Source organism: Vipera berus (genome assembly GCF_964194415.1).
Source record: "Vipera berus genome assembly, chromosome: 4".
NCBI lineage: Eukaryota > Metazoa > Chordata > Lepidosauria > Squamata > Viperidae > Vipera > Vipera berus.
This window is the reverse complement of record NC_138206.1, coordinates 60,013,523-60,032,356: the sequence shown is the minus strand read 5'-3', so window position 1 is coordinate 60,032,356 and position 18,834 is coordinate 60,013,523. Positions and strand designations below refer to the sequence as shown.

Genomic DNA, 18,834 nt, shown 5'->3' with positions numbered 1-18,834 from the left:
AAATATATTTGTACACTTGTACATTTGGCCCTTTTCCTGCACTGATTTTCATAGTGCCTGCTTGCACCTTTTATTTCCGCTATATATATTCTTGCTTTTAAGTTCCTTTATGTTGTCTCTGGTCATGCTCCTTTTTGTTTTTTTCATTTTCTTCCTTTTAAAAATGAAAAAACAGCTAAAAAGAATTAAAACAAGAAAGGGGGAGGGGCAATGGAAACCGAAATCACGTAAATACTTATAAATATATTTTATTTATTAATCGAATTTATAAAGCTACTCATTTCACCAAAAGCTACTAAGGGTAGCAGACACCAATCGGATAAAAACCACAGATGTAAAGACAACAGATCTAATTGATCTGTTGCCTGATCTAACTGGGCAGGTCGAAATAACTGGAGAGAGGTGATCCCTCAGAAAACGTGGCCCCATGCCATGAAGGGCTTTAAAGGTTAAAACCAGCACCTTGAATTGGACCCAAAAGCAAACTGGTTGTTCTGTACCAGCCTGCTACCGGCCCTGCAGAAAAGGCAGGGACAACCCCTTTAGAAACAGCAAGAGGCTGGAATTACGCCTGCCAAATTTATTCACATAAAACAGAGTAAGACAAGACACCAACCATAAAACACGAGCTAAGAAGCAGGAACAATCCAAGCGGTTGGCTTCAGCAAACCAGCCCTCCCACACATTCCCCTTAAATACAGTTCAGGGCGTGGCCTCTCTGTGCCTCCTTCCGAGGTGCCCCATTGCCTTCCTCTGTTTACTCCTGACTGACTGCCTCCTGCGTCAGGCGTCCTTGAACAGGGCCAGCTGTGGGTCATCTTCATCCACGCTGTCAGGCTCACACAGCTGGGTCTGCATCGTGACCAGATGAGAGGGGCCTTGCTGGGGGCTCTCATCAAGCTGTCCAATCCCCTCAGCAAGCTCTTCAACACCCCCCTCCTCCTCCTCTGAGTCGTCCGACCCAACTGCCGAACCCACAGGCTGACCCTGAATCACAACACTGGTAACCAATGCAGTGTGTGGAGCAGAGATGTAGCATGTGCTGTTCTAGTAGCAAACATAACTTCTCTACCATTGCACTTTGCATTGCACAGCTGAAGCTTTGAGATATTCTTCAAGGGCAGCCCCATCCAGAGTGTGATGCAGTAGCCCAAGGAAATATATAAGCATTTTAATCATCCATACGAAGAATAACATTTGTACATACCAAGGTGATTATTAGGACATTATTCCTGATGCTTGGAAAAATAATGGTGACTAAGTGAATATGTGATTAAGAAAGAGACACACAGAAAGGGAGAGACATTGTGAAGATCACTAATTCTCTTATCCTCTTTCAACTATGCCAGCATAACTCTCACTTTGGTGTGTGTTGTTGTGAGGCACACAAAATTTGGTTATAAATGCACACATTGTTTGGAAAATGATTTTTTACTGCAATTTATTACCATAATTGTGGATATTTGGTAAATGAGGTAACCAATATATAAGGTGTGGCTATAATAAACCCAATGAATAGAAACCAGATCTGAGTGCATTTATATTTATCTGCAGATATTCCAAAGCTCAATTTTTTTTGATGATTAATGATGATGGTCCAAGCTATTTGCCATACCTATAGATACGATTCAGTGAAATGCGCATTTTAACTTTATCAGTGTTTTGCATTAATAAACTAGGCATAAGAATTGAGAACCAACTTTTTTATGTGGCATCAGTGGACAGTAAATGCTGAACTGCATTTATGCAGTTTCTGAAAAAAGACGTATATCTAAGTATGTGTTTTCATAGAATTAAATACCACTGAATTGAGGTAGGGTAACCTCCTGATAAAAGTGTTGCAGCTTCAATGAATGAACCTTTATTGTCAAAGTACAACCATGTATACATTGAGATTGGCTGAGCCTCCGTTCGTGCCCCCACCCCCCAACTTACAGTGACACAAACCCTCCATCTTATTACACCATGTGAACTAATTGCACAACACACTGGCCTCGCAAGTCAATTATACATAAAGTTTATAAAAAATATTTCCCGTTCAAAAGCCTAACAGCCCATGGATAAAAGCTGTTTTTCAGCCTGTTGGTGCGGCTGGCTATACTCCTGTATCTCCTACCCGATGGTAGGAGAGTAAAGAGATACCGTCCAGGGTGTGAGTCATCCCTGAGAATTTTCCTCACTCTTCCAAGGCAGCGAGCCCTGGCAATGTCATCCAGTGGTGTCAGGGGACAGCCCACAATGTCTTGTGCTGTGCTCACCACCCTCTGTAATGCCTTCCTATCCAAGCTACTCAGATGGCCATGCTCTAACAACTACTGTAAATATGTTTCATCCTAGGAGGTTCCAGCGATTCCAATTACCACTACATTTTGGGAGAGAAATTTGCCATCTGTTCCTGGACTGCTGTTCTTTCTTGGATGGTCTACTTTCATCACCTCATTGGCTACAACTGGATTCTTGGCCTACAAAAAGGGACTTCTTTCCCGATAATGTATTTGAGCCAGAATTTTCCATTTATTTCCTTCATGCTGTGAATGCTGTTCCTGAAAAAGCCCTCTTTCATACCCTTTGGAACACCTGGGTTAACACATCCCAACCAATTTAATTCATCTTCCTTTAAAACACAAAGGGAGCCAGGAAAGATTCGCTCTTCTTTCTTGAGTGACTTCCTGCTTAAAAGTTGGTGGCCTCTCATCATACTGTATCTTTCTGTGTGATATATACTGTAATGAGAACAAAGCAGGCTTGTCATAATCATTGTAAAAGTTCCACATGTCTTTATGTTTTCAAAATCTTATGACGAACAAAGTGAGTGTTGAAGGCTTACTCCCATCTTCTCTCTTCCCCAGTCTATTCCCTCTGGTTGGGTTGAACTGCACTCTGTGTTGGTGGAGCCAACACATCCTTCAGGCACTGGAGGCAAGGGTGGGGAATGGGCAGGTACTCTACTTGTTAAACTACCTTCATATTCTGTCAAGGGCCTGCTAAATTTCATATTCTGCAAAAAGGACATTGCTTGTTTCATGCTAGTATTACGTTCCCTCAAACCTTGATAAAACAATACATAATGTGAAAAAGGGAGTTGTGGTCTGTGGTGTTAAATTCTGCAAGCCAAATACATTGACAAATATTCTCATACATTTCTATAACCTTAATTCTTTGGCAGTAAGTAACTGAAATATGTTTTCTTCCTTGTCTTCGTCCTGTGTACGGTGAAAGCATTTTCTCTGTCTTGTCTGTAGCTGGATTTCTAAGGCACGTGTTTATTATGGCAGATGAAGAGATTGAATGCATCATGGCACTATGAATATTATCAGGATTCTTTGTTATGTTGCACCCAATAGAGTAACCCAGGTTAAAAGCTTGCTGAGGACCCATCATGGTTTGGCATGATATAGTATGTCCAACTTTGTTTCCAGAATTATTTTCCCTTTTATTTTGTGTACAACAATAAGGAATTAAAAACAATAAAAATAGAAAAATAAAATACAGCATCAGTAAAACAAGTTATATAAGGGACACACAGAGAGAGAAAATAGGAAAAAATGACAAATGAAAAAGTGAATACTAATTGATTTTAATCAGAGAATTGGAAAAATAAACATTGGCTGCAATAGAAAAAACATTTAAGATTGACCACTGGCCATTCATGGCAAAACTCCATTGGAGAGGGGTTGAAAACAAATTTCCAGTCTCTCAAGAATGCATACTTTCCACTTTATTCCTTTATACATATTTCTAACAACCTGATTTTCCTAGCTGAACATCTTATATTTAATATTCATTTGATAAATGTATGTCCAGCATTATGTTACTGAAGGAATTTTTTGTGAGTATTTTTAGAGGGAGAGATGAATTTTACCAGGAAAAGACAATTGTTTAAGGAATTATACACATACAAATATGGGACCTACCATGTACCTTATTTTTTATGTTGATGTGATTGGTTTGAAATGAAATGTGTGGTCCCATCTACTATGGTTTGTATTATGATGGTGTGGCATATTTTTTTTACTGGATTCTGATTTATTCAATAAACCATGAAGAAAGCAACTGTTTCCATAGGGCAATACATGTGAATTCAGCTGTTTCTTCATAAATGTGAAAGAAGATATTTGCAGCAGGAAATCTAATGGTAGATCTCTACACACACATGCGTGTTCCACTTTCAAATGACTATATTCATATTCAACTCTCTTGACAAGACACCAGTGAGATAAGTGACTACAAAATTTCTTTTATCATTTGTCACAGCCAAATAAATTAAGAAAAGCAAATCAAAAGAAAGTGATAATGTTTATTCTTTTGAGTGTGTTTTTAAAAAGTTCACGCTGCCAGATAAAAATATACATAACACATATTTAATAGGAAAATGAATATAATAAGAGATTTAATGAACACAATCACCACGGAGGCACTTTTAGAGGAACAGCACAATTATATAAGGCACAATCACTTACAAAATCCATATCTTGCAATTGGACTGTCACTTTAGTTTTACAAAAGGCAGACATGACAATATATGAGTAGCAAATGGCTCAACAACAGTTTAGGTCACAAGGTATTTCATTAAAAAAATTGTTTTTTTAAAAAAAATCCCATCCTACTTAAAGATTTTTTTTAATTTCCTCTAGAATGACAACACATTACAGAAGAAAGTTTTAGGGAAAAGATTCTGGAAGGAACATTATGTTTAGCCAATTGTAAAACCTACTTAATGGAGAATTGTAACTTACTTTTAATTGCACTGTTTAGAATTGCAAAGGCAATTGTCTTGTCTCCTGTGGATTAGCTTTTGCAGCACAGTTTGTTTAAGTACATGGAGATTTCTCTTTCTTAGAATCAAATATTTACTTTTATCACTTTAAAAAATAGCTCTTCAGTTTTAGAAGGCTGCTTCTTCATACGCTATGGATACAAGTGAAAGGTTTTACACAGGTTTTTCTTATGTTGTGCACTGTAATCACTTTCTTTGAATAGAAAATTTATCTGGAAAAAGACTTGGCAGAAATTAAATGTGCTAGTTTCTTGGTGCATAATTTGATGCCTATATATCCAAATTAGGATACCCGTATATAGTAGAAGTGTCGTTTAAAATTATCGTGTGTATGTGACTTATCGTCAGAGTGCACGAATGCATATGTGAAGCACATGATTTGACTCCCTCAAGAACTGTTGACTTCAATACTCTGCATAGAGGTTTTGTTTGCTATCCATTCTAAGATGCACATTTGGACATAAATCCTTGCACACTAACCCATCAAGGCCTATCAAAATGATGATTCTATAATCAAATGGAGATGAGCATCCTGATCAAACATATATAGATGTAATCCCACTTATTTTAAAATAAATTACAGCAGTATATAATGTGCCTTTACTGACTTAGTGAAAATTTTAAAAACACATTTCCAGTAATAATTGCCAAAGAATAGTCACTTGTTAACGTATTATTTAAATTATGCCTTATGTTAATTGCCATTAATAGAATACTCAGAAAAAGTGATTGTTCTTAGTTTGAAAAGATAGCTCTATCCAGCCTTTTCTGTGAACTGTCTGAAGACGTCTAGCTAGTCAATTCACATCAAGAGACTGCTTGACTGAATGGGCCTTTGGTCTGGAGATACAACAATTCATATACATTTTTGCCTGTCATGTATATAATCTTACACTTTTTTCAATAAAGAAGATTTACAGATGAAACTAAATACTTTGTTCAAAGTCATAAGTGAACAAAATAGCTCAGAATCCACCACTGGACTAATAAACAGCAGGAAGAAAGTTGTGGAAAGGAGGAAATTGGAATAATGTTTAACTCACTCCAAGTAGGATAGATGTTTCTAACCTATTTTATCCTTGTTTCCAAAATTTCCATGAAGCTTTGCTGCAATATATAGTTTAAGAGTTCCATTACATTGCAAAGAGCAGAATGTCACAGTGACAACTGTATCAAAAAAGGGAACAAGAATTAAAACCTTTTGATGCTTCACGTAAAAGTCTTGGTAAGGAGGGGGGATATCAGATTCAGTAATTAATACTTCTGTTACCGAAGCTTAGGATCAATACAATTATAGCCTTCTGGATGAATGGCAACAGAAAACCTATACATGGTTTTACTTACAATTACACCTTACTGCCCTCCAGATTTTGTTCCCAGGTTGTGATATCACTGGCTCCTGTAAACAAACTGTAACCAATGTATGTTTGGTGATGTTATCCTCATTCCTATTCTGCTTTGTTCCTCCTTCAGTTAGTTTCCGGGCTATATTTTTCCTCATCCTTCCTTTCCTTTTACTTCTTTCCTTTCCTTTCACAGCGTGTGTGTGATATTCTCGTCTGTTGTTTTATTTAGAGCAGGGGTGTCAAACTCAATTTCATTGAGGGCCGCATCAGCATTGCGGTTGCCCTCAGGGAGCCAGGGTGGGCGTGGCTTACTGGGTGGGCGTGGCTAGAGTGCGTATGGCCTACTGGGTGGGAATGGCCAGCTCTACATCGTTCGCATCAAGGGTGCCTATGGGGGCCCGGGCAGGAGTGGAACAGATCTGAGGGTCTCTGGCAGAAGGAGGGTCTCTGGGCCAGGGCCAAGGCAGTGGGGGCTGTTCCCTCACTGTTTCCAGGATGGCTTTGCGGGCCACATGAAACCACTTTGCGGGCCGAATCCGGCCCCCGGGCCTTGTGTTTGACATGTCTGATTTAGAGCTATAATTTCCCAAACACTCTAATTACATTTTAACCCTTCTCCATTTATTTCCCCCTAATCATTAGTTTCTGCTTTTAAAAATGTGTAAAATCATTTAAAATAATACACCCACCATGTGGATGGACGTGTTTCTTTGTTGTGTTAGTTCAAAAATAGCAGGATGAAACAACCCTAACCCTAACCCTGAATTGGGGAAAAAGTCTCCCTTTAGGATAATCCAAGGATATCTTAGGTTATTTCTACAATCAAAGACCTGCCAAGAAGCCAGTCAGCTGATTCTGCTCATCCCAAATAAACCCTGGGTCTTCCAGCAGTTCTGAAAGGCGGATTGCAGGGAAAGCGAGAGAGAAGCTATCTCTAGATCCAGGCCAGCCTCTGATTTTGTTCTTTCCGAACAAAGAGGCCAAACAGTTGATGAACTTTTGTCTTTGGTTTCCACACAGCGACCTTTTGTATTCTTTCCATTCCTTGGTCTCTCGCATTGGATTGCAATATAAGTTACATTGAGGTATTGGACTTGGTTCTGAGAAATGTTATAAAAACATAGAGCTAGGAAGGCCAAAAGTTCAATTAGTTCAGCCTTTTGCCCAAAGCAGGCTCTTCCAGTAAAGCCTATAGATTAGATCAGTTTATGCCAGGGCTTTTTTTTGTCATAGAACGCTCAGAACAGAGTTCCGGCACTTTTTTTGGATGGAACCTTGTAGGGTAGGCAAGGCGGGTTGTATGACATGTGTGAGTTCCGGCACCTTTTTCTTTTACAAAAAAAGCACTGAGTTTATGCAATCCAAACTGTACAGCTGAAACTAAGAGCTAAGAATTTTTTATTATTATTATTATTTTTGCTCAGCCATGAGAAACAGTTTCATTTTCTTTATTAATTTCAGCTTTCATCCATCTCATGAAATGAGTAAGAAAGTGACAAATAAAATGAATTAAGGAAATATGTTCCCAATATTTGTCACCTATATTAATGCTTGTCAGAGGTGGGGGGGGGGGAAACATTGCTGTGAGTGAATTTTTATAACTGCAGTCTCAGATCTTAGCTACAAATGAAACAGGTTTCCCAAATACAATCCTATTTAATCATGGGAGTTATATCTGGGATCTATTTTTCCTCAGTTCAACTCCTGCCAAGAATTTAAAGGCTGCATTCTTACAATCATATCCATTACAGGCAACTGCTTATTAAGTGCAGCCTTTGCCAATCTGGTGCCCTCCCAATGTCTTGATGTACACAAATCCCAGAATTCCCTACCACGTCTTCTGTGGCATTATAGAGGAACAAAAGCACAAACTGTCATACTCCTCAAGTAGTACAATAATTGTAAAATAATTGTACAATAATTCCTTGGAAACCGAATTCTCTTTATTTATACCCAAATTGATATTATAAGTCTGCATACCAAACATGTGAGTTGTTATTTAATTTCATTAATATATTAAGTGACATCAACAGTTGTACATTTTACTACGCCTAACTCATGTCATTGGCAGAACTCTGAGATAATAATGTTGTGATGTCGTCACTAAAGCTGTGGTGTTATCCCTTTTGTTGCCCATGGTAGGTGTTTAGGACAGGGAAGAAAGAGAAACAAAACAATGCCAGGCCCTTAATAAAGTTTACTTTGAACCTTTCCTTTGTATTTTTTTTCTTCTGCATGTTTATTTAAAGTGATTTCAATCAACCAACCAATCAATCAATCAATCAATCAATCAGAACAGAGCTAGAAGGGACCTTGGAGGTATTCTAGTCCAACCCCCTGTTCAAGCAGAAGACCAAATACTGTTGCAGGCAAGTGACTGTCTAATCTCTTCTTAAAAACCTCCAGTGATGGAGCACCCATGATTTCTGGAAGCAAGCTGTTCCACTGGTTAATTGTCCTCACTGTTAGGAAGATTCTCTTTAATTTTAGGTTGCTTCTCTCCTTGATTATTTTCCATCCATTGTTTCTTGTCCTGCCTTCAGGTGCTTTGGAAAATGAATTGGCCCCCTCCTCCTTGTGGCAACCTCTCAAATACTGGAATATTGCTATCATGTCCCCCCACCCAGTCCTTCTTTTCTCTAGACTAGCCAAACCAAAATCCTGCAACAGCTCTTCATATGTTTTAGTTTCCAGGCTTTAATCATCTTAGTTGTTTTTCTTTGCACTTTTTCCAAAGTCTCAACATGTTTTTTTTGTAATCTGAACAAAACTGGATGTAGTATTCCAGGTGTGGTCTTACTAAGGCTTTATGAAGTGGTACTAATACTTTACGTCAGGGGTGTCAAACTGCCGGTCTGTGGGCCGGATACATCATATGGAAGCTGCACACACCCCATTGCCGTCAATGGTGAAAAGGCTCTGATACATTGTGCGGCATTACATGACGTCGCGAGTTTGACATGTCTGCTTTACGTGATTTTGATTCTATGCCTCTGTTTATACAACCAAGGACTGTATTAGCTTTTTTGGCTGCTGCCGCACACTGCTGACTCATATTTAAGTGATCATCCACTAGGTAGGGCTTCAAGCTCTCTCTCTCTCAGTTACTATTTTTGAGGCTAGTTTTGCCTAATCTGTACTTGTACTTTTAGTTTTTCCTGCATAAGGATAAAGCCTTGCTTTTCTCCACATTAAATTTCATTTTGTTGGATGGATCCTGAGTTTGTGTGGTGTTGGCTATTCCTGCCAGTTTAGTGTCATCTGTAAATTTGATGAGTTCCCCTTCTATTCACTCATTTAAGTCATTTATGAGGATATTGAAGAGTACTGGGCCTAAGGTGGAACCTTATGGTACCCCACTGCTTACTTCCTTCCATGTAACAAACATTTCATGTAACAGATCTGGGAGAATCCTGTGCATGAGACTTTGGAAAGCCTCTGTTAGTTAGAACATACCATGGGATAGCCCAGGCTCCTTCAGCCTGGCACTCTGCAGATAATTCTTGAAATTCCCAGATTTCAGCCACCTTCTAAAATTACTGTTAGTGCTCAAGCCATTAAAGGGCATAAGGCTATAAAAAGCTAGAATGTTATTTTTATTACATGGTAACAGACAGTACTTGTTCTTTTTTCAGACTGAGAAGTAAACATGGGACCCAAACAAATCCTGACCTCGCTGTATCTACAACCAGCATATTAGAACCACCTCACTGAAATTAAGCTACTTCTTCCTTACTCCCACCCCCAAGTGAAAAATGAAAATGCAGGTTTCTTGAATTTCTTGAGTCCTGATCCTATTTCTTTTTATGAGAAAGACAAAGAGGAAAAAATGTGTTATAGTATGCTACTTATTCAATGAAGTCTTTAGTGTGAGCCTGACAAGGAACACTTTTATTAAATACGTTTCAGTATGATGTCTGATTGTAGCATCTGATTACTAGAGTACTTAATTTAAAAATACTAAACAGTGCGATTCCAAGTATGTTCATTCAGAACTAGATCCATTTCAATGAAATTTGCTTTCTATGAAGTCTGCAGCCCCTTTGATGATCAATCTAAGGGCAATACAAGAAGAGTCAAGTAGAAAGAGGACAAATCTACCTTAGAGGTTTGTTATATATGCAAAACACTTCATTGGTATAAATCTACCTCTAGTAGTATAGCCAAAACTTTTTCTAGAAATAAAATCAATTTCTCTCTTTCTCAAGGACTCCCAGGATCAGACCACTATATTAATAAATAACCGTTGGAAAAAGGAGAAAAAAAATTAAGTTCACTTTCTGCCACCATCTTTCATTAATTTATATATTAAGAAATCAGGAAGGAACTATTACATCACTTCCCACCCCACATAGGATTGCTTTGCTATTTCATGAATAGCCAACATTTAAACAGTTTTATCACATCTTTCATCAATAAAATCTGATACAAAAACAGTACAGCGGTCCTGAACAGAATAGTTAACTATTTTTGCTGAGGGCAAAGTGCCAGATATTAAGCTGAAACTCTGTAAATCTTTTCCAGACTGAATTCCTAAGCCACTGAGTTGAGGGGTAGAGAAATCTGCATGTTCTCTCTTTTAAAATGCTGCTCCTGGTTCTGGAAAGAGTCTCCAATAAAGTCTACTGAAGAAGTGTTAGGAAGGAAAGCTAATGGGAAAAAGAATTTTATCTATCTGAAATTGGATCCTGGAGAGAGTCCTGAAGTCTTGTGCTTTTTTTTTGTAATCACAAGAGGCTCATAAAATTATGACATAGTAAGAATAATAAGCGGACACAGAGACAACAGCAGTAGCACACATACATTATGGTCCTTTGTTTTGGCATTGTATATCAGTAAAAATATTATACAGCACACTCTTTAGAAATCAGGGAACTGTTAGGAAGAATTAATCTTAGGTTAGTCAAAAAGAAGGATAAACTACTTCTGGGCTGCAGCTTATTCTGACTTTTAACTCTTTAAGCAGCAACCCTGACCCTGAAAAAGTCTGAAAAGATTCTGAAAACAGTATAACCAAACTTTGCCACTGTCTCCCACTTTCAGAGGGAGAAAATCAACATTCTTAATTTCCTATTAATTTTTATGGTTCACTAACTCATTTTTAAGAGATTTCTTAGAACTGTCCCATTTTCTGCTGCAGAATGAATAATGGGCTTAGGGCTTAGAGATTTTCTTTGCTTCCTTCCTTCCTTCCCTTTCTCTACAGTATTCTTCAGCCTGGCGGTCACTCATCAAGGTAACTAATGTATAGATTTTTATTTACAGTAAATTTAACAAATTAGGTAGTTAAAAGGGATTGAGATTAGAGGGCAGAGACAGAGAGTTTAGTTTCAGCCTCTAATGCTGGAGGAAGAAAGATCAACAAGTCAGTCTCTCCCAGTTTGGGGTTGTTGTTGTTGTTGTTGTTGTTGTTGTTTTGCTTTCTTTATTGAAGAAATGTGGATTCCCAGAGTTGTGGGGGGAAGAAGAGCCAGGAGATGCTGCAGCGTCCTTAGGGTCAGTCATAAGGGTGAATGACCATGGGGGTGCTACAACTGCTATAAGTTTGAAACAGGGTTGTATGTAGCTTTGGGGCGGGCCTGTCATAACTTCAAATGGTCATAAGTGACTAGTCAAATCCTGAGGACTACCTGCAATTGGATTCCAGACAATTACTATATAATTTTTATAGCAGCCAAATTGTAGTGCCCTTGAAAACAGATATTGGACTCCATCACAGGATCCAAGACACTTTGAACTAATAGTCCGATTCCGAATAACAGAGAATTTCAATCCACAGTCTAAATGAGAGGGAAATAAGATTGTGTTAACGTATATAAATTTGCAGACCAAACTGTATAGTTCCCTATTATCACATCTGTTTTCAGTTTCGCACTAAGAGATCCTTTTTGTAGGCAAAGAGCCCAGCTGCAGCTACTGATGTAAAGAAAATAGAGAACCCCATCAATTTCAGTAGTCCAGGAACAGAAGGCAAGTTCCTTTCCCAAAATGTTGCAGTTATTGGCAGGGCTGACACATCCTGGATGGAAGAACATTCAGAATTAATAGGGGTTCTTTCTGTTCAAGATAAAGTACCAGAAAACAACAGCAAAGCACAGCTTTCTTATGTTAAACAATTACAGTTTTATAATATGGTTGGAGTAGGAATGATTAAAGTAGAGTGGTCTACATTTTTCAAGCAGAACGTCTACAGAGAGAGAGAGAGAGATGGGGGAGGGAGGGAGAACTGAAGACTTGTGAAGACCATTGTAATTAGAAAGATAAATACACAACCCTAAGTAAAGATGGGGAGTGAGGGGGTGGGGGTGGGGGATCCGTTATTAGTCTGTCAACCAGCTCCAATGTGAAGCTGCCCCCATTGGAGCCCCAAGCCAGCTGGCAGGGCCAGGTCTTTAAACTCTTGCGGAAGGTCGGCGGTGGTGGTGGAACCGACTTCACTCCAGGGGCCAAGATGTTCCAAGATCATATTTATTTACAAAAGCTATTCAGCATGTCACACCAATTGGTGGTTTACAGTATAGGCTATTATGGCTAATGTTAAAGGCATATTGTTGGTGTGATTTAAATTATATCCCTATAATTAACTCACTCTACAGGTAGTCCTCGACTTATGACTACAGTTGAGACTGGATCTTCCATCACTAAGTGATGAGGTCATGATGTAGCTTTGAACAGTTGCTGAACAAATGGTTGCAAATCAAGGACTGCCTGTAGCTCATTTATTAAGTTCAGCACAGAGTGAGGACCAAATCATTCCTTTCCACATGGCCTCTTCTCTAATTCTAGGTATTCATTTCACATTCCATATCCAATAAAACATTGCATACTTACAGGTGATTCTGATTCTGATTTCCATATTTCTCCTGAATATTTTCCCATCGAGTGTAGTACCTAAAAAGAAGTGATTTGAGACTTAAGTAGAAAACAGTCAACCAAAAGCTTTTCCAAGTGGCCGTTTTAAAATATATCCTGATTCTGGCCAAAGTTCGGAAATGCTGCATTACAGGCACCGTAAATATGCAAATATGCAAATCTTATTGACATAAATGGGACTCGTATAAAAGTGTAATTTCATTTTTTTAAAAAAAGCAATCAAGACAAGCCAGGTCAGTTTCTTTCGCTCAAATTCTCATTAACAAACATGAGACTGGATTCCTCATCCATATAACAATCTATTCATTTTTAAAATAGACTGTTTTGAATGACTAATTCAGAACAGTGCGGCTTTATCTCCATTTCTAATATTCAGTTTCGTTTCCTCTACCCTTTACATCGGAGATTTTTCCTTAATCATCAGCGCTGGAAGTCATCCTATCACCATCAGAACTTTAGGGTCTAATTTAGCAAGGCTAGGATATCCAGAGGGAGCTGCAACTCCTCTTTTGATACGCTGATGATGCCTTTTTAAGAACTTTGTATTTGCCCTTTTCTGGGATTGATTTAAATCCTGAATGCACATATGACATCCAGCGTCCATGAGTTTGGTATTAGCTTTTGATATTTAATGCTTTTTGCTTTCTTGTGTCAAGTGCCGGGGAAATCAGGAGATTCAGGCAGTTCAAATGAGTATATTTATTTATTGCATCATAACTGATGACGCATTTGACTCCCTCCCTTGAGCTCTGCCTGGTGTCTCCTACAGCTTGTTTTTATTATAAGATTAATACACCATTTATCTTTTTTTTTATTAAAGAGTTTTACAAAAACAAAATTTTACAATATATCCCCAAATCCCTCCCACCCCAAACCCCCCCACTTGCCCCCCCCACTTCCCAGAGCTAAATACAGGATTATAGTTACAATAATCATATTCTAAATAAAAATTATGCATAATATACAATTAACCAAATTCATAATGTGCTTTAACTCCCCTTTAACATAACTACAAACAAAGTACCAATAACAATATCCCACTAAAATCTACTCATAAGCTAAATGGAACTTTTTAGTCCCATATTTGTTCTGAATATAATTTATCCATCTCCTCCAAACTGAAATATATCTTTCCTGTGAATGATCTTTCAAGTAAGCAGAAATCTTAGACATTTCTGCAAGATTCGAAACTTTAAACACCCATTCTTCTATAGTGGGCAAACTATCCTTCTTCCAATATTGTCCCACCAGTAACCGTGCTGCTGTTATCATGTTCAACATCAAGTTAGTTTCTTTAACATCACAATCTACAACAATACCCAATAAAAACAATTGCAGAGAAAACTTTATCTTTCTCTTAAAAATCTTTTGAATGTTCAACCAAATTTTGATCCAAAAAGCTTTTATATTTCTACAAGTCCACCACATGTGAAAATAGGTAGCTTCTAAACTACCACATCTCCAACATTTAGACTGTAAATTAGGATACATGTTGGACAACTTCTTGGGATCCAGATGCCATCTATAAAACATTTTATAAAAATTTTCTCTTAAATTTTGAGCCTGAGTAAATTTAACATTTCTAACCCAAATTATCTCCCAGGTGTCCAACGAAATTGGTTCCTGAATATTTTGTGACCACTTTATCATACAGTCTTTAACCAGTTCCGTTTCCGAATCCAATTCAATTAAAGCATTATATATCCTCTTTATATGTGCACAATTTAAATCTCTAATTTGTTTTACTAAATTTTGATCTGTAATTGTGATGCCAACCTTTTGATCTAACTTCCACCTAACTTTCAGTTGGGTATATTGAAACCAAGAGTAACTTATGTTTTCTTGTCTTAACTCCTCTAATGATTTAAGTTGCCAATCAGTTCCTTGCAATCTAAGTAGTTCCTTATAAGAAACCATATCCATACTCACTCCCATAGATACGCCCTCTATCGCGTGTCCAGGAATTCCCCAAATCGGTATTTTATAATTTAACTTATAATAATACTTTTTCCAGACACGCAATAAAGCACTCCTAAGAATATGGGATACACCATTTATCTTTAACTGGAGGTCACTCAAGCCAACTTGAGGATGCTTTGGGTTGGAAATTCATACAAAGAATCATCATGAAAACATAAGTAAAATTATTTGATGCAACCAACCTCTCTGGCTGCTCTTTCCCCAGCCTGGACAGCACCTTCCATGTAGCCGCTCCATTCTGAAGCTGTTTCAGTACCTGCAAAGAAAATCCTCCCAACTGGCTCACGAAGAATCCTTTGAAAGGAAGTGCAGATCATGAAATGCCAAGGGACACATTCCTCCGATTATAAACAATGGAAAATTATTCCTAATATTAGCACCCTAAATGGCAGTAGCTATGACCTTTTATTTCTGATCAACTTGAAACTTGCTCCAGGATATTCAAGGCAAAATTAAATGTGGTATTAATTGGATGCAATAAACATGCACATTTCCCCCGGCCCTTGAAGTCTCCATTTCTAACAGGGGAAAGAGTCTCTGTTGGCAGAAATAGAAACTTCTCTTTAATGCAGTGATACGTAGCTGGGATGATGCATTATAATACACTACCATGTTTTTCCCTTCCCCACTTCTCTATCCATGTGTCTCCTGAAAAACTGGCCAAAATAAATTCAGCTCTAGCCATTTCAGTGGGATTGTAATCCAGACCGCTCAAACCCTATTAGCCTTTTGTAAAGCTATGAAGACCTGACCATTTCTTTAGACATTCAGGAGGCTACCCTAGTTGTTGATATGTTTTTATGATTGGAACATGCTCTTTACCTGGGGCACCATGGGTTATTGTTCTAATTGTTGGGTTTAAACCTTTATACATCACCCAGAGTTATTGTTGTGAAATAGATGGCCATATAATGAGTGGCCTTTCTCTTCTTTCTCTGCAATAAAACAATATCAAACCTGTCAAGCTTTTGCTATTATATAGTCCCTGAATATAATTTGCAGCCAAGTCTAGACTGGTGTCATAACCAGATGAAAGAATGAATTGCAATGCTAGCTTCAAGAATTCTCTAAGAGATCCATCAATTCCTTGTTCAAGCAGATGTAAATTTGGGCTTTTTTTATCACAATCCTTTTGTATATAGGCTGCGATTATTTGACTTCAAAGTACAGCAATGTTGTATATTCACAGTATTTATACAAATGCATTATGTTTATAATTATGTTTTTATATTAATATATTTTTCAAATACATATTAGAATTAGTATTATCCTTTACAGGTAGTCCTTGACTTATATCAGTTCATTTAGTGACTGTTGGAAATTACAATGGCACTGAAAAAAATGATGTTATGACCTCTTTTCACGCTTATGACCATTGCAGAATCCCTATGGTCAGGTGATCCAAATTCAGAAGCTTGGCATCTGACTCATATTTATGATGGTTGCGGTGTCCTGGGGTCATGTGATCACCTTTTGCGACCTTCCGACAAGCAAAATCAATGGGGAAGCCAGATTCCCCTAACAACTGTGTTACTAATTAACAACTGCAGTGATTCACTTAACTGTGGCAAGAAAGGTCATAAAATGGGGCAAAATTCACTTAACAAATGTTTTGCTTAGCAACAGAAATTTTGAGCTCAACTGTGGTTGTAAGTCAAGGACTATCTATATTAAATAGCTATAATATAATATTAAATTGGGTTTCTAAAGTGTTAAGGTAAAATTTATTAAATACAGTGTATGGCCAGAAAATAATCAAATTAAGCTTCATTAAACTTTTAATTACATGTAAATGTAAACAAAATAAAACCATATAGTTTTTGCGCTGGACCCAGTTATTACTTTTTGGATTTTTTTCAAAAGTATGTGGTTTGAAAGCTATATGTGCCCCTCACCCTGGAGAAAGCTGTGGTCAGTTGTGACAGGAGTATTTTTGTAGCCTGATGGTGCATGCAAACAGCTTTAATACTTTGGAATTGCTCTAAAAGAATGATATTCAACTTGATTTAATCAGAAAAAGGAAACAACTCTGATGATAAAGCTAACCTATATCTTCCAACCACTTCTACAAGGATGAAATAATTTATCCAAGAGTAATTCATAAAATAGATGCAGCAATCTGATACATATATAAAACTTTTAGAAAGAAAATAAAACATAACAATAGGTACGTACAAACATCAAGCAAGCCAATTAATTAAAAGTAGTTCATCAAAACTTTTTCTATGAACTCAGGGACCACACATAGGGTGTGTGTGGCTGATGTTTTTCAAAGTAATCTATCAATAATGTCAAAGCCCTGCTGAACTCTGAAATTAGTTCCATCTTGCTCAAAAAGGCTATACTTAATTATCCATAAATGTGTCATGCATGACTTGCTACAACACATACCACTTTATGCATAATATCCTTCTGTATATACGGGAAGATGTACAGAAACCTATCATCGCCATAAAAGCAATTACATTTATGCAATCCAGATCTAGTAGCTTTAATGGGAAGTAAATAAATGGATATAAAATCATTGAAATGCATCATACTTACTGTATCAAGGCATTAAAGACAGTAAAAAAAATCTATCGGTTTAATACATACTTTTGATTATTACTCAGTTACAGCAGCAAACCCATTATAAACATAGATTTTTAACTGCAAATATGCATTTTACAGAACGATACATAAATTTCAGTAATTTCCTAAATATATTTCCCAATTAGAAATAGGTTATCTTGTTGCAGGGATTGTTGTTATTTGTTCCCTATATAGTGTATAACTACAAAATGCCATCATTATTCTGGTAAAAGTATGTAATTAATACTGCAATCCTTTGCACAATCCCCAGAAATTATATCTATGGAGTAAGTTAAAGAAATTGGTTTGAATTAACAGAACATAAAGTACTTCATATTCTTCATTAACCCTTTAATCTTAACATCATCCTTACTTATGATTACCATACCTTCCATACTGGGTCATTATCCCTGGTGGAAAATAAGCTGTATAGCATCCTCCAGAATATTGCTCTTCACACCAGTTCTTCTCTTCATAGTGCACTGGCTACAAAATCATCAATAGCAAATAATGAAAGGAGACAAAAATAGATACTGTACTTTGCAAAATAAATAGAAAACTTTGAAGTAACTAATTTCCCATTTCACATCATCTCCAAGGACAATAAACATATAAATCTACTTTAAAAGATGATAGGAAACAAGTGATAGTATAAAAGTTAAATCATCTTTGTTCCCAGTAATTAGAAATCTGTAATAATAGATACAGAAACATAGCATCTTGTTATGCTTAGTACTTTTTAAAACATAATGCACTTCAACATTATGCATTCATGTGACCAAAATCTGTAACATTCCAAGGTGGCTGACTCAAAGGAAGGTACTGTTGTGATTCAGCATCAGCCTGTGATACCGGCAGCTGAGTCTGATGATTCTGAAGAGGAGGAGGAGGAGGGGTTTGGAGAGCCTTTGGTGTCAGAGGGAGGCTCTGATGCACTGCAGGACTCTCAGCCTGGCCCCTCCCATCATGTTCCTCATCAGACTCAGCCATGTGAGCATGAGGTATTGGACGTAGATGACTCACAGCTGGATCTATTCAGGGAGGCTAGGAGCAGGAGGCAATCCAGCAGAGTAGAACAGAGAAAGGCAATGAGGCAACTCGGTGAGAGGAGAAGAAGGCAATGAGAAGCTACGCCTTGGGACTGCTGATAAAAGGGGAGTTGGGTATCATCAGTATGCTAATGATACCCAGCTTTTTATTTTGACCCCAAACCACCCCAGTGATGCCCTTGACGTGATGTCCCGCTGCCTGGAGGCGGTCCGGGTCTGGATGGGGAGGAACAGGCTT

At 37.7% G+C, this 18,834-nt stretch overlaps 2 protein-coding genes across 2 annotated transcripts in view; one reads left to right on the top strand and one right to left on the bottom strand.

The window, feature by feature from the left end:
• LOC308667709 (amine oxidase [flavin-containing] A-like) overlaps nt 1–4,053 on the top strand; it is a 41,879-nt gene extending 37,826 nt beyond the window's left edge. The window contains exon 15 of the mRNA XM_081327130.1: nt 2,338–4,053. Within this exon, the coding sequence (XP_081183256.1) occupies nt 2,338–2,490 (153 nt within the window). The 3' untranslated portion in view covers nt 2,491–4,053. The remainder of the gene's footprint in view (nt 1–2,337) is intronic.
• A 7,933-nt stretch (nt 4,054–11,986) lies between these two features.
• Nucleotides 11,987–18,834, bottom strand: part of MAOB (monoamine oxidase B) — a gene marked incomplete at both ends in the record, with an annotated part of 53,365 nt that continues 46,517 nt past the window's right edge. The window contains 4 exons of the mRNA XM_081328097.1: nt 11,987–12,142; nt 12,955–13,014; nt 15,159–15,270; nt 17,936–18,033. Coding sequence (XP_081184223.1) covers nt 11,987–12,142; nt 12,955–13,014; nt 15,159–15,270; nt 17,936–18,033 — 426 coding nt within the window. The remainder of the gene's footprint in view (nt 12,143–12,954; nt 13,015–15,158; nt 15,271–17,935; nt 18,034–18,834) is intronic.